General features: G+C 44.8%; 1 protein-coding gene across 4 annotated transcripts in view; it reads right to left on the reverse strand.

Annotated features, from left to right (window-relative positions):
- arhgap17a (Rho GTPase activating protein 17a) overlaps window positions 1–13,010 on the reverse strand; it is a 32,064-nt gene that overhangs the window by 4,454 nt on the left and 14,600 nt on the right. For 2 of the 4 annotated variants that reach the window (XM_069156000.1, XM_069155999.1), the window contains 16 exons: window positions 12,636–12,712; window positions 11,817–11,928; window positions 11,336–11,412; window positions 11,014–11,131; window positions 10,137–10,205; window positions 9,877–9,958; window positions 7,979–8,106; window positions 6,397–6,508; window positions 5,614–5,695; window positions 5,366–5,446; window positions 5,168–5,281; window positions 4,863–4,954; window positions 3,526–3,673; window positions 2,933–3,214; window positions 2,053–2,201; window positions 261–803 (listed from right to left, as the gene is read on the reverse strand). In XM_069156000.1, the coding sequence (XP_069012101.1) occupies window positions 261–803; window positions 2,053–2,201; window positions 2,933–3,214; window positions 3,526–3,673; window positions 4,863–4,954; window positions 5,168–5,281; window positions 5,366–5,446; window positions 5,614–5,695; window positions 6,397–6,508; window positions 7,979–8,106; window positions 9,877–9,958; window positions 10,137–10,205; window positions 11,014–11,131; window positions 11,336–11,412; window positions 11,817–11,928; window positions 12,636–12,712 (2,266 nt within the window). Of the gene's footprint in view, window positions 1–131; window positions 154–260; window positions 804–2,052; window positions 2,202–2,932; window positions 3,215–3,525; window positions 3,674–4,862; window positions 4,955–5,167; window positions 5,282–5,365; window positions 5,447–5,613; window positions 5,696–6,396; window positions 6,509–7,978; window positions 8,107–9,876; window positions 9,959–10,136; window positions 10,206–11,013; window positions 11,132–11,335; window positions 11,413–11,816; window positions 11,929–12,635; window positions 12,713–13,010 lie in introns of all 4 variants that reach the window. The other 2 variants (XM_069156001.1, XM_069156002.1) reach the window with 2 other exon arrangements.

Genomic DNA, 13,010 nt, shown 5'->3' on the forward strand with positions numbered 1-13,010 from the left:
ATTAGCGCCGAGATAAACGACATCTGATGGAGGCTGCAGGCAGAACAACACGGCTGTGGTGGTGAATACGACCTGAAGAGGCGAACACAAAATGCAGGTGCTACAGGTACAAGAGTCCGTTATCAACAAACCTCTCACAAGAACTTCTTTAACCTGCGGAGGTATTACAAGGCAACACTGTTAGAAACAGAGAACATTCAGCAGGTAATAGATGGTGAGTTGCAGTATTGTACATGCGCTGAATGAGAAATGACACCCACCCATCGTCTTGTAAGCGCTGGAGCAGATCCCGTTGGTCTCACCGGTGAGTGCGGAGGGTTGCGGCGGTGGCGGGATGCTGGGTCTGTTCCGAGGTTTGGGGACCGGCCGCGGTCGAGGGAGGGAGCCCGACTGGTAGGGAGACGGGGACAGTGGGGCGACCGCGTCCTGGCTGCTGGCGGAGGGCGGAGGGGTGTCGGGAGGGGTCGGGGTGCCTGGAGGGGAGGGGTCGGCGCTCCGCTGGTCCCCGCCGAACGGCGCCGCGTGCGGCGGCGGAGGGCTGGCCGGCGTCGGAGGCTCCGGAGGCGGGTGGCTGGGCGCCTGGATCGGGGGCTGGTTGCTGGACTGGCGCCTGGGCGTCGCACACGGCTGCTGCTGTGAGGAGGGGGAGGTGGGCGTGGTGGTGGGCGAGTGGCTGGACAGGGGCCTGGGGCTGGGGCTGAGACACTGGGAGGAGCCGGAGGAGGCGAGGTTCACCGAGTTACAGGGCTGGCTGGGAGGAGGGTTGGTTGGTTTGGGAGGAGCAGGAGCCTGCTTCTTGGTACCTGAAAGTTGGTGGCAAAACTTGTGGTTATTGTAGAATAAAAATAGCTATAATGATCAAACATTTTCCATGTAAACTTCCATCTGTATGTGCTAGCAGTCCAAATTTACATGCCAAGATATGTTGCTCTACATATAAAGCTCCCAGTGTCTTACTATCACCAGAAATCCCCCCTCCCCACCACCAAAAAAAAAAAAGAAAAAAAAGAAGAAGGTTAAAGTACACAAAACTGAAACCATAACTCAAGCCAACAATAAAAGCTGAAATAAAATCTTGTAAATCTTGTAGGGGGTTAAAAGAACAGCTCAACAGTTTTCATCTTGCCAAGAGTTTCATGAGACCATAGAAAATACTGCTGCCTTGTCTGAGAGGTAAATACGTAGCTGGAGCTGGCAGTCAGATAGCTGAGCTTAAAAGACTGGGAACAGGAGGACAGCTGGCTTGGCTCTATCTACCAACATCTGCGTTCACCTAACTGCCAAACTTTTCCTTTCGAACCAATAATGACATAGATGTGAATCAATAAATAGAGCGATAAATCGTTCCCCTGCAAGCTTGTTCTCCATGTGAGAACTCTGGAATTAATTTAAAGTTCCTATATTATACGCATTTTAAGGGGTTTTGTATCTTTCCTAAGAAGATATTTTTGTGTTTTTAAGTACAAAAAACATCTTAATATAGTCTTACTTCTCTTTTAAGCTTCTCTCTGGATCTCTACTAACAGACTGTTTTGTGTCTGTGTCTTTAAGGCACATTGAGCTCAATGATCCTCTCTTCTGATTGGCTGACTCTTTTCTGAATGACGCACTTCCAGGCCAACCACAGGTTTTCTTCTGTCTTGTAACTTAATACGTCTGAGCTGTAATGATGGCTCTGGGTTTTCTTCCACATAAAAGACAGGACAGTGGGCCTTGCTGAGGGCATGACATGAGCGTGAGTTTGTGACATCACAAACCGTTGCAGGCTGTGTGCATTTCTCTGAAGAATGTATGTTTTGACACTTTCACAGTATTTATATAGAATCTAGACCTGGTATAGCATTTTAAAAGGCAATGGAAATCTGAATTATTAATACAATATGGGACCTTCAACGAAATATAGTGCACAGAAATGTTTAGGACTTCAGTACATTAAATATATATTATTTTGGAGATGCTTCCCGGCTGTTAGCTGATATCTTATGAGCTGGGTGATTGAAAATCTTGATAGAAATATTTCTGTTTGTACCAGATGAGAGTGAAGACTCTTACCTCTGCGCATCATGTGTGGACTCGGCCCCATGGATGCAGACCCGGATGTTCCAGAGCCCAGCTGCCCGGCAGCCTGGCCGCCTCCTCCGGAGCCATTCCTCTGGAGCACAGGGGTTGGGGCTTGTGTCGAGTCACGTAGCCTTGGGTTGCTTTAGAGAGGATGGAAAAAAACAAAAACAAAATCTTTTAGACCTTCGAGCCGTCTGATACTCTGGATACTGCTTATGCAACAGCATGCAGCACTCAGTGGGTTTTAGTGAAGGTTCGAGCTGTCGATCCAGCCTTATCTTAAACAGCCAGTTCCCCTCCAGTGTGTAATCTGTGTGTCTCATCTGAATCTACCTTCCCGGCAGACACTGTAGGACCCAAAGAATGCTGCGCTGAATAGTCTTATCTGTCTGGAAATTAATGTCATCCTTTCACCAACTAAATCAAAGACACCCTTCAGTCTTTGCATAACAGGCACCAACGTCCAGGCTTTTCAAAGCAGTTTGAGCCAGTTAGTGCAAAGTTCCTGCTGATTCGAGTGATTTGGGGAGGAAAGCAGAGCGATGGGAAGTGGAGAGGCCCACGAGAGTGACTGTTAGCAGAATGACAGAAGCCATTGTTGAGCCATTTCTGTGGGCTGACTTCAGACAAGAAGCTGCGACTGGTGGTGGCGTAAGAAAACTTGTGGTTTTTGCAAGAGAAACAACAAAGTGACCAAGAGAATAGCTGGTGTCTGTGAGTCATGCATTAATAATCCCCTCTGCTTTATGAAACTAATCACTCTGACATCATCTGTTTACACGCTGAAAACAAAAGAGCATGCACGTCTGTCTGGAAGGCATGCCGTGTTTTTCCCCCCACCAGCAGCAGAGGCAGGGGAAGCAGCTCTTACCTGAGCTCCTCAGTGTGCTGGGCTAGAAGCTGCTGAGCAGCTGCGAGAGCAGCCAGATTCTGCGCCAAGCTATGCTGGGTAGTGTCAAACCCTGAACCCCCCGATGGAGCTTGTGGCTGGGGCTCAGGCGAGGGCTGGGGGACCTGCCCGGGCCCGTGTCCCTGCTGCCCCGGAGCCTCCACGGGGGGCAAAGGAGGCTGGAAGGCAGGTGAGGTGTGCTGCTTTCTACCTAAGGTGTTACTGCCTCTACGGAGGTTGTGGTCCGAGTGCTTGTTAGGGGTGCTGCACGGGGACAGCGGGGGAGACATTGAGGGAGAGAAACAGAAGACACCACAGCTTCGATCAGAAAGTCACCGGTTAGACCAGAATCAGCAAAAAACCCCAGAGAGAAGTCAGTAAAAATCAAATTATGAGGATTATTTAGGGCAGAGTTTATTAGAAGCAAACGAAAAGCGACCAGAAAAAGCAACTGGATTAAAGACACAATTATTTCAAAAGAAGTAAGAAGTTAGTGGTGAATGTTGTTGGTCAGAAAAAAACCTGAGTAACTAAGAGGTTTCCAAGAAGATACTAAGAAACGCCCGGTCGATTACTTGTCTTTGCGCGCTGAATCGTTCTCTGGTCCCACCATACTGCCGGGCCTCTTCCTCTCAATGGTGCCGCAGTCGTAATCTAGGTGGTTGTTGTGGTTGGACGCAGGTGTGGGCATCACAAACATGCCGGACACGTTGAACTCCACATCTGGAAGAAGAAAGAGGAACTTTTACCACGGTCTATCGTCTTGTTAAGCTGTGTAACACAACTGGAAGAAATCTTACACCAAAGAAGGAAGGAGGCGATTATATCGCCTGCTTTTTGTTAAATTAACTTCATCCAAAACACAAGGCTTTATGGGTAAGAGGAGGCAGATGTTGACGACCAGAGTGCCAACACGTACTGGGAAGCCTGACATCATAAAACAACGCGGGAAGTCTTGACAGAGAGTCATATTGAGCTTCATTAGACAGTCCCTTTGTTCCTGACTGGCATAGACACCATTCATTCATTCATTCAATATCTGTGCTCTTACAAGGATATCCTGTCTCTATTACCAGGTCTACGCAGTAGATAACAAGGTGGCAAACACCTTCAGCATGTCAGGTCACCAGCACATCGCACAGGAGAAACTTCAAATCCTCCTAATGGGCACTTAAGAGAAGCAAATCCACCTGAGAGTGGCTGTTTAGAGAGAAAGGAGTTCCCAACAGAACCAGTCAGTAATTAACCGAGGGCCTTTATTATTGTGAGGTGAGAGCTCTCACTGTCCCATCATGCCTCTCTGTATGTGCACCAGAGATGGTCAGTTAAAGCAACCTATCATCATCTCTGTCTGAGACAAAGGGACTTATGGGAGACAAAAGGAGAGCAGCTGCCTGACAAACTGTGAAAAATGCTAAATGTTTGGACCGCAGCGAGGTGGAATCTGCAGCCCAAGATAAATGTACAGAAATTAAGAGCGCAGAGTTTTGGGATAAAGAATCACTCTAACAGCTTTCTTGCCCATAACAAATCAAATTATTGTAAAATATCTTGGAAACGGCCTCTTTTGGTCCAAATATTTGTGAATTGGAGTTATAGTTTGGTCTACTTCTTCATATGTACTCGCTTCATGTGTGTTTAACACAACACGAGCTAAATTAAGGGGAATATATGCCGTCTGTTTTTCTGTTGTAACCTTCAAACCAACCTCTAAAGCACAAACAGTCAGTTTGATGCTGGATAGGCACGGAAGTGATTCTAATCTTGGAAGCCCGATTACAAATGATTTTTTTTTGTCCTACCAGGCAGCTAATATCAGCTGCTTTAAGCATGAGCCCCCCCCCGTGTGTACAATAGGACTACTTGGCTGGAAAGAAGGGAGAGAAGGTCGGACTGACGACCCAGAACCTACCCTCAGGAAAGAACCAGTCAGCATGCTGGATGATGGGCTCCACAATGGCCACCACGTGCAAAGAGGTAGCTGCAGCCATCTCAGCCAGACTCCTGGGCATGCGTAAACAGATGAGCAAAAATTAGATGCTTCCCGACATAATGAGAGGCAGACCGAAATAAGCTCAAATAACAGTCTCTCATTTGGAGAATTTCACCATCTTCAAACGAGGATCCCTTATTTTAAATATGACTGACAAAAACACTGTAGATCCTTTCTTCTTCTCTATCTGTATTATCTCCCCCTCCCTCCCAATCCTCTCTCACCCTTCAGTCTTGGCCCAGAGCAGATTGGGTCCCAGGACGATGGCGATGTTGCTCGGAGTCATCTTGTTCACTTCGCTGTCCTGAGCCAGTTTGGCTAAAAACTTCACCAGATACCTGCATGAAAACATGGTGAGCAGAGGTGTTAGAAACAGTCTCTTTCAACAGAGGAAATTCAAACTGGTCTCTTTAAATACAAACCTCAAGTTGGTTTTGTTGTTCTTTGGTAGTTGATCACACACAACCCAGAGGGCCTGGAGCCGTTTGTCTGGGTCCGACACACTACAACGATGGAAAACAATAGATAATTGAAAGCAGAGCATGTTATTAGCCCGGTCTCCAGATGGCTAAGTGGCCTAAATATGTTATTCTGTCCTCTTCCACTGCTGTACAGTGATAGATCCATTTCTGGTACATTTCATTTCCAGTGAAAATATTAGGGGGCTTGCCTGGACGCCTGGATCCATTCATCGTAAAGCTGGTAGCTCATTAGAGGTTCAGGGAGTTCCCTCAGGTACGACTTCAGTGCTCCTGAAACCACACACGCAGATATTTCTCATTCTTAAGACAATTTTCCAGTTTTGTTATTTAATTTAAATGGTTCAGTTACAATTACGAATGTTGAAATTAGGGTTAGGTATTGTTCAAAAATGTGTGATATCAGTTCCTGAAATACTTTCTTTTCTACCAGTTTAATAAAAATCCATTTAAGGAAAATGAGATTACACAATACAGTAAGTTTTCATGTGATTTAGAGGGGAAGTGTGTAATCCATATTGTTTTCTGAAACTACAATTTACAGATGTCCCCTAAACGTCTCACATGCTATCGGAAGATGTTAGCCAGCCAGCGGGGCACAGAGATGCCTCCGGTTACTGCATCCATGTTGGCATCCCACCCACGTAAATGCTACATACGGTAAATGCTGTGGCTCGCTGAGGCTGATGAGATGTACTCCTGCATAAACGTGGCAAAAGGTATGATCTATAAAGCTGATAGTAAGCTAGGTATCGAAATTTGGTACCAAATGAAAAGCTATTTTTGATGGTAGATGCTGTCGAAGCAATCCAATTGGTGACATTAAAGTATCAAAGGGTACAGTTGTAATTATTGAGAAATGACTCACTTTTAAACAAATGTTAATTACAGATCTTTACTTGCTCTTGATTTTTGGTCCGAGTTTAATACCAAAAAATAAAGAAAACATAAAATGTCTCTGGTTCGAGACGTACCGGCGACAGCATGGGGGTCCGAGTAGAACTCCTCCAGTTGGGAAGTGGAGCAGTCGAGCGCCGCCTTGAGCTTCTTTAGTTTGGATGCCCCTGCTGCAATTCTGAACAGACCCTGACACACACACACACACACATGCACACACACACACACACAAATGAACCACGGTAACATCCCCAGCAAACAACAACAACAACACACTCGCCTCACACTCAATTACAGATCGACTCTGTATGAATGCACGACATAAACTCTCTCTGCCAGCTGCACATAATGAAACCTTAAAGCGGGCAAACAAACACACCCAGCAGTCACAGCACAGCGAGCTATTTACTTTGACACATAAACAAAGGCCATCTTCACACCATAATGACACTAACTGGACTCGGCAGGCCATGAATAGGGCAACAAATACAGAGCTCTGCAGTTAACACTTGCACTCTTCTCTACCTCTTCTTTTGTTTCTTTTGCACGAGCATGAACACACAGAGGTGATTTATGGACAGGACACAAGAACAGTCTATTGTATTCTAAATTTGTTTCAGAGAAGAGACATCACAAACATATCATAAATCATCAATGTACCGTAACACAGGCGACGTGTTTTCTGGAACGGCATGTCCATGTACAGTTTGTTTATCTGCCCATCTCTTTGAATTTTAAGTCGTTCATAAGAGCAATCCATTTAAAGCTTCTTTTAATCACGTCAGTGAACAGTGGAGCTGCTAATTGCAACCACTGCTCCAAGTGATTTCTAATGAGATACGCTAGTACTTCTTCTACTTCAATGCTTTACGCAAGGCAAACACAAGCAAAGTCAGTAAAGCAAACAAGTGATGAACTGCTGACATAAATGTCAGCTTTAAAACACTCAATCTTATACACAGATTTTTTTTTAAGTCGTATATATATTGGGTTTTGGCTAAGGGGTGCAAAAACCTAGAAAAGCTGAAAATCAGATCTTGACATTAACCAAGTTATGCCTTTGACCACCTCATCCAATACTGACTTTGCTTTGAGCTCTGTTTTGGTCTCCATCACCTTCTGGTAGAAATATCTCATCCTTAAGTTTGCTAACTTTCGTACATTAGATTTTAGTGCTGGGCAGTTGGGGATTGTTTTCAGGTGCTGCATCGTGTTAATTTTGAAACTATTGGAGCTGCCTTTAACCGATCGCCATTGATCACCATATGACATCTGTTGTGCCCCGAAAATTACTAAGCTGTAAACAAAAGCGACCCTCCCCCAATGTGAGCAGAGTGCAACGGCATGTCGGTAAATGACCACTGCAGACTTTTATGTTTTAATTGTAGGCTTCGTTCTTGCTCCGGCATTAAATTCACAATATTTGTAGAGGCCATGCGGCTCCCAACCATCACGTGACAGTAACATGAAGCAACCAAGACACTGAACTTTTACCTCAGTGTCTTACTGCGCACTTCTTACCGAAGGAGACGGCGATCCAGACCAATTCAGTTTCACTCACAGGATTTCAACGCCTCCACCTTTCTATCTGTACGGTACAATCACCATGTAGGATTTCCCTCCCTGCCAGCCTCTCTGTGTCTGTCTGAACCCCCTCACCTCTTCCTTCATGCCAGTCTCCAGAAGCATCATGATGCAGGCCTCGATTGGCAGCGCGATCTCCCTTCCACTCCTTTTCAGGTGGTCATCCAGCCCCGTGCCAAACGCAGGCTTTTCCATCCATGAATCTGAAAGCAAAGAGAGCAATTAATGGCGAAGAAAGAGAGAGATACTAGAGTGTAGCAAGAAGAGACGGAAAACAAGTGTTGTAACGGAGCTGTTGCAGATTATTTGTCTGTTACAGTGATATGCAATAAGAAAAGAGGAAAAAAAAAAAAAAAAAAAAAAGGATTCGGTGCGAGTGAGGCCTGTTGCTGGTTTGGATGGCAGATTTCTGGGTCAACAGCTTTCCCTCGGGCCACTTTTTTTTACCAGTCCTCCTCACAGGGTGCCGCCAAATAATAACCACATGCTCGCAGCCAGCAGGAGTGACTATTCAGCCATCTCTCTGTATTTATGAGTACATTTGTTTGTGTGTGTGAGTTCATGTGCAAGTGAAGAGGGAGGCAGAGAAGTGTGTGTGTGTGTCTGTGTGTCTGTGTGTTTGGGGGGTGGGTGCAAAACCCAGGTGGCTGTGATATGTGTGGGTGTGTGGTGTGGGTGTGTGGTGTGTGTGTGTGTGTGTGTGTGTGTGTGTGTGTGTGTGTGTGGAGTTGGTGAGTCATCACCACATGCTGGGAGACCAGGCTTGTCTGGTTTACACCACATGTGTTTAGTGCAGAAAAAAAAAAAAAAAAAAAAGAGTTCCTTGAACCAGAGACAGCTAAAGAAAGCAGAGCAAGACGTGACATTATGTTTGTACAATGGGAAAATAGATTATTTTTGGAGAGTAAAGATGTGAAAATAAAAGACTATTCTCTAATATGTGGGCCATATTTGTGGCCTTTAAGTATTACTTTATAAGTTAGAAAACCAGAGCAGAGGGATGTGACTGAATGGTACAGCAGTGGGTTTGGCCCGCTGGAGAAGTGAATGAAAACTGCTTCTCCTCCTTCCAACTACTTGTCAGGACTTCTATGAGCAAACGTCTCCAGAGTCTAAGGTGAAATGGTCTTTTAGAGGGACACCAAAAAAACACAGGGACCAAAGTAAACGAGGGGCTGCGTTCTCCAAGTAAAGTGATCTCCAAACTTTTTTTCCTCTGAGGGCTACTTTTAAAAAAAAAAAGAAATTGTCAGAGAGCTACTCATGTTTAGTTACATTTATTAAGATAGCTGAGCTCTACCCAAACCAGCTGAATAAGCTTCTTTTATGTGAACAATGACAAATTGACACTCTTCACAAACATTTTTTTTATCACAGCAGCTTAAATTCAACAGCATGTGCATGCTTTTTTTCCTGTATGTATTTCTTTATGTTTTCAATTGGGGAACAAAGACGTTCCCAAAATGTCTGCTGCAGTGTACGCAATGCTTGTGTGGGCAAACTGGTTTGAAAAGTATCAAATGAAGCGTTATAATATTAGATTTAACAAAGAAAATCCTGTGTTTAGCCTTCGATTGGGACCTCCCGCCCCTCCTGAAAGAAACACAGGTTACAGTCAAGGTCAAAACTTGTGTGAAATTGGGGGGCTTTTAATTTGAAAAGTCACGGCACTCAGTCGAACTGCAGTTTAACTTTAATCTCTCAGTCATTCAGTGACAGACACTCGCTCAACAGTGACGTAAAAAATTATGAAATGGATCACCCAAGCAAGTCTATGTATGGGAAGCACTGCATATTGTTCGAACCTTCCGCGATCTAATCAGAACCGGGTCGCGGGCTACTGGTTGGAGACCCCTGACTCCAAGTAAAACGGTCACATATTATGGATCAGACAGTGCCTTCTTGTGTGTCTTCCTTTAACAACGCTGTACTGTTTTGTGTTAAACGCGTGTGTGTGTTTGCATGTATTATACCTTGCTGAGCCTGGATGGTCGGCAAGACGCTCTCCAGAACAGTGAGAGACTTTCTGTGGTAATCGGCCTGAGCTTCTAAGAGCTGCAGAAACGGAGAGAGACATGCAAGTGGAATGAGACAAGCAGTGAAGCACATGACAGCAAAGTAAATACAAAGGCTGGCCAAGTCTCTGTTCCCCAGTTACTCTGCAGCTGTGAACGTTCCCACAGAAACTCTGGCTAAAAAACATTTCTCTGGCTTGTCGACACACATCACTCACCGTTATGAAGTAGTGGGCATAGTCGCCTTCTTTAGAGAAAAAACTGTACATGTCTGCAGCAAGTTGATCCTGTTGAATGAAAAGAGGAAGTTAATCTTTATACTATTTACTATATGAAGAAACTTTGTGCTTTACCCAAGAACATTGAATAATAATAAGACAATAAAAAAGAGGAAGGGTAGATTTAGCCCCTGAGAAAATGTCTTCCTCTCGACAACACAATGTCATTCATCAAATTGAAGGACATTTCAGGTGGAGTTAATGGTCAGCTAAGCTTTACTTGATAAATCATCCTGCTGTTGGCAGGTCTGAGAGGGAGAACTGGTGAACGGGAAGCACAAAGCTGTGCACTTCCTGCATAGAAAAACACATCGTGCAGCCGCAACACACACTAAAGCTCAGCAGTGACTCAGTTCATTAGATGCAAACACACACGCACAAAGCTGACGGGGCTTTTTCAGTCATTTGTGTGCATCAGCAAACTGGCTCAGAGGGCCCAAGTCACCAAGACCGTCCAGTCGTAGCTGTGACGGTTCTCTTCCCAGTTTCATGTTCTGGCCGGGCCTGTTTCCAGTTTCTTTAACACAGATTACCAGGACCATAGATGACCTTCAGCCTGCCCAATCATTCAGGACACAGCCGAGGTCTTCTACCAGTCTGAGTCCAAGAACATTAAATACAATCTTCAACGATTAAAAATTTATCATGTGCATATAATGACATCCACCAACTTTTATCTCCACTGACGTCACGGCCTTGCAAAGGTTCCTCAAGGACATTGCCGCAATAAAATCCTGATAGTATATGACTGGTGATGTACCCCGCTATGAATTTGAAAAGGAAGACCAAAACGAAGCCGTGTATTCATGCCGGTTACCTTGCAAAGCTCCACTTTGTTCATGGCCTCATCCATCTCCTCCTTCAGCAGGTCAGCTTTGGCCGTCAGTGCTTGAGTGTTTGTTCCTGAGATTATTGACTTGGTTGCCTGCAACCATCTGAGTTTGGAAAGAGAAGGAAAAACATGGACATGGAGATCAATTAGTATATCAGAGACACACCATTTGAAATTCATAAGTGAACAGTGTAACAGTTGTTTTTTTTAGTTTTTTTATCTGTGTAAAGTATACTACTGTGTTAGCAGTTCCAGTGTTACAAGCAGTAAAACTTCAGGTTGAACATGTTCAGACAGAATGACAAACCTCGCTCTGGCAGAATCATAGTCCAGCACTAATTTGGCCAGCTGTTTCCTCTGCTTCAGGATGTTGGGGATGTCCACCTACAGGAGTAATCAAAAACACACCGTGCTGAGTCAGCCTGAGGAGGTACATCAATGAAACAGACCTGACAGGCGTTGCTGCTGCTCTTTGGGTTGGTGCCGTGAAAGTATTGAAGTCTGGTACCCAGTCCTGCAGCTGATGGTAAATCATGATGGTAAAACATCGAAATGAGCAGACTGCAAACAAATGTCATCTGGCATGTTTACTCAAAAGCTGTAGTTCATTTGAAACTGGGAAACAAGATTAAAAAAATAAAGTTAACTACTATTTTCAGACCAAACAAAGCTAATTCTACACATATATATACCTATATATATATATATATATATATATATATATATATATATATATAGTTAGCTTCTGCTCAGCTGCTGTTGTGTCCAGATGTCGTATGGTTTCTGACCTCTGCTAGCTGGCTGAGTGGATCCAGAACGTCCTTCTCGATCTGCAGCTCGTGTTGCATCAGTTCTGATGCCAGACGATTCTCCGCCTCTCCGCACACCTCCATCATCTTCCTGTTGACACACGTACATCAGCACAAAGGGAGAGAACCGGGTGTTAAAATCAAAACACAGTCATGCTCATGCCTCGTTATCATATCGGCACTATGAGGTGAGAAGTGTAATCACACATCTTCTTGCCAAGATATGATTTACATAAAAACACAGAAGGATGAAAAGCTCTGCTACCAACTCTAAATATGTCCACAATCAATAGCCGAGAGCAAAACCAGGTCAATGTGATGTCATCATTTCCAGCTGCCTGAAGCCGGGAGCTCAGTGTGGCCTAGTGACAGTTGATCTTCGGGGGTTTTGGGCCAAAGTTCTTCTAACAATAAAACCTCCAAGCCTTGATATACAAAAAGTACTATAGTGTAGGCAATGTATGTGCAAGTAGACCAACTGCCGTTCTTTCCCTTCCCTTTTTTTTTCCCCAGACACACACATGGCTGAAGTGTGGATCTGGACACATTCACTTTCTAGATCCTCAACTACGAACTGACTGGTCCTGTTTCTGTATTTGTCTCAGTCACAGTGACTGATCTGATCCTCATGTGACAACTGCAAGTTACAGACACACAAAAACCAAACTGAGCCGCTTTACTCGCCCTGAATGCACGGCCTCATATTTCACACTCTCCGGGGTGCATCTGCTCCATATAGCAACAGTTGACAGGGAGGGGCGATTGGGTGTCTGGTGTGTCAATCAATCACAAACTCACCCTATCAAGGAGTCTTCCCCCAGCTGGTTCCCGCCTTCCACCATCGCCTGGGACAGTGCTGTGAGAGGAAGCTTTTTCTGTGGTGGAGGAACAGATGCAGACAGTGATTAGATCTACTTCAACTCATGCAGGTGCACAGAAAGTACCCCGATTCTAAACAGAAACTACAGTGTTTCATGTAAAAGTCAATGGAAACTTCATGAAGGGCTTTCCATTGAGCAGGTCACCAGTAAACTCAGTCAGAAAGAGGAAGAGAGCTTTCCAAGCACAGGAGGAAAACACAGACAGTAAACGGGATTTAAGATACGAACTAGGGAAGTGAGACATCTATCAAGTGACAACACTTTCACAGTTTATACTGGTGCAAAAACACTG

The sequence above is a fragment of the Embiotoca jacksoni genome, unplaced genomic scaffold, assembly GCF_022577435.1.
Source record: "Embiotoca jacksoni isolate LCO1_2020_lvr unplaced genomic scaffold, fEmbJac1.0.p SCAF_20, whole genome shotgun sequence".
Taxonomy (NCBI): Eukaryota; Metazoa; Chordata; class Actinopteri; family Embiotocidae; genus Embiotoca; species Embiotoca jacksoni.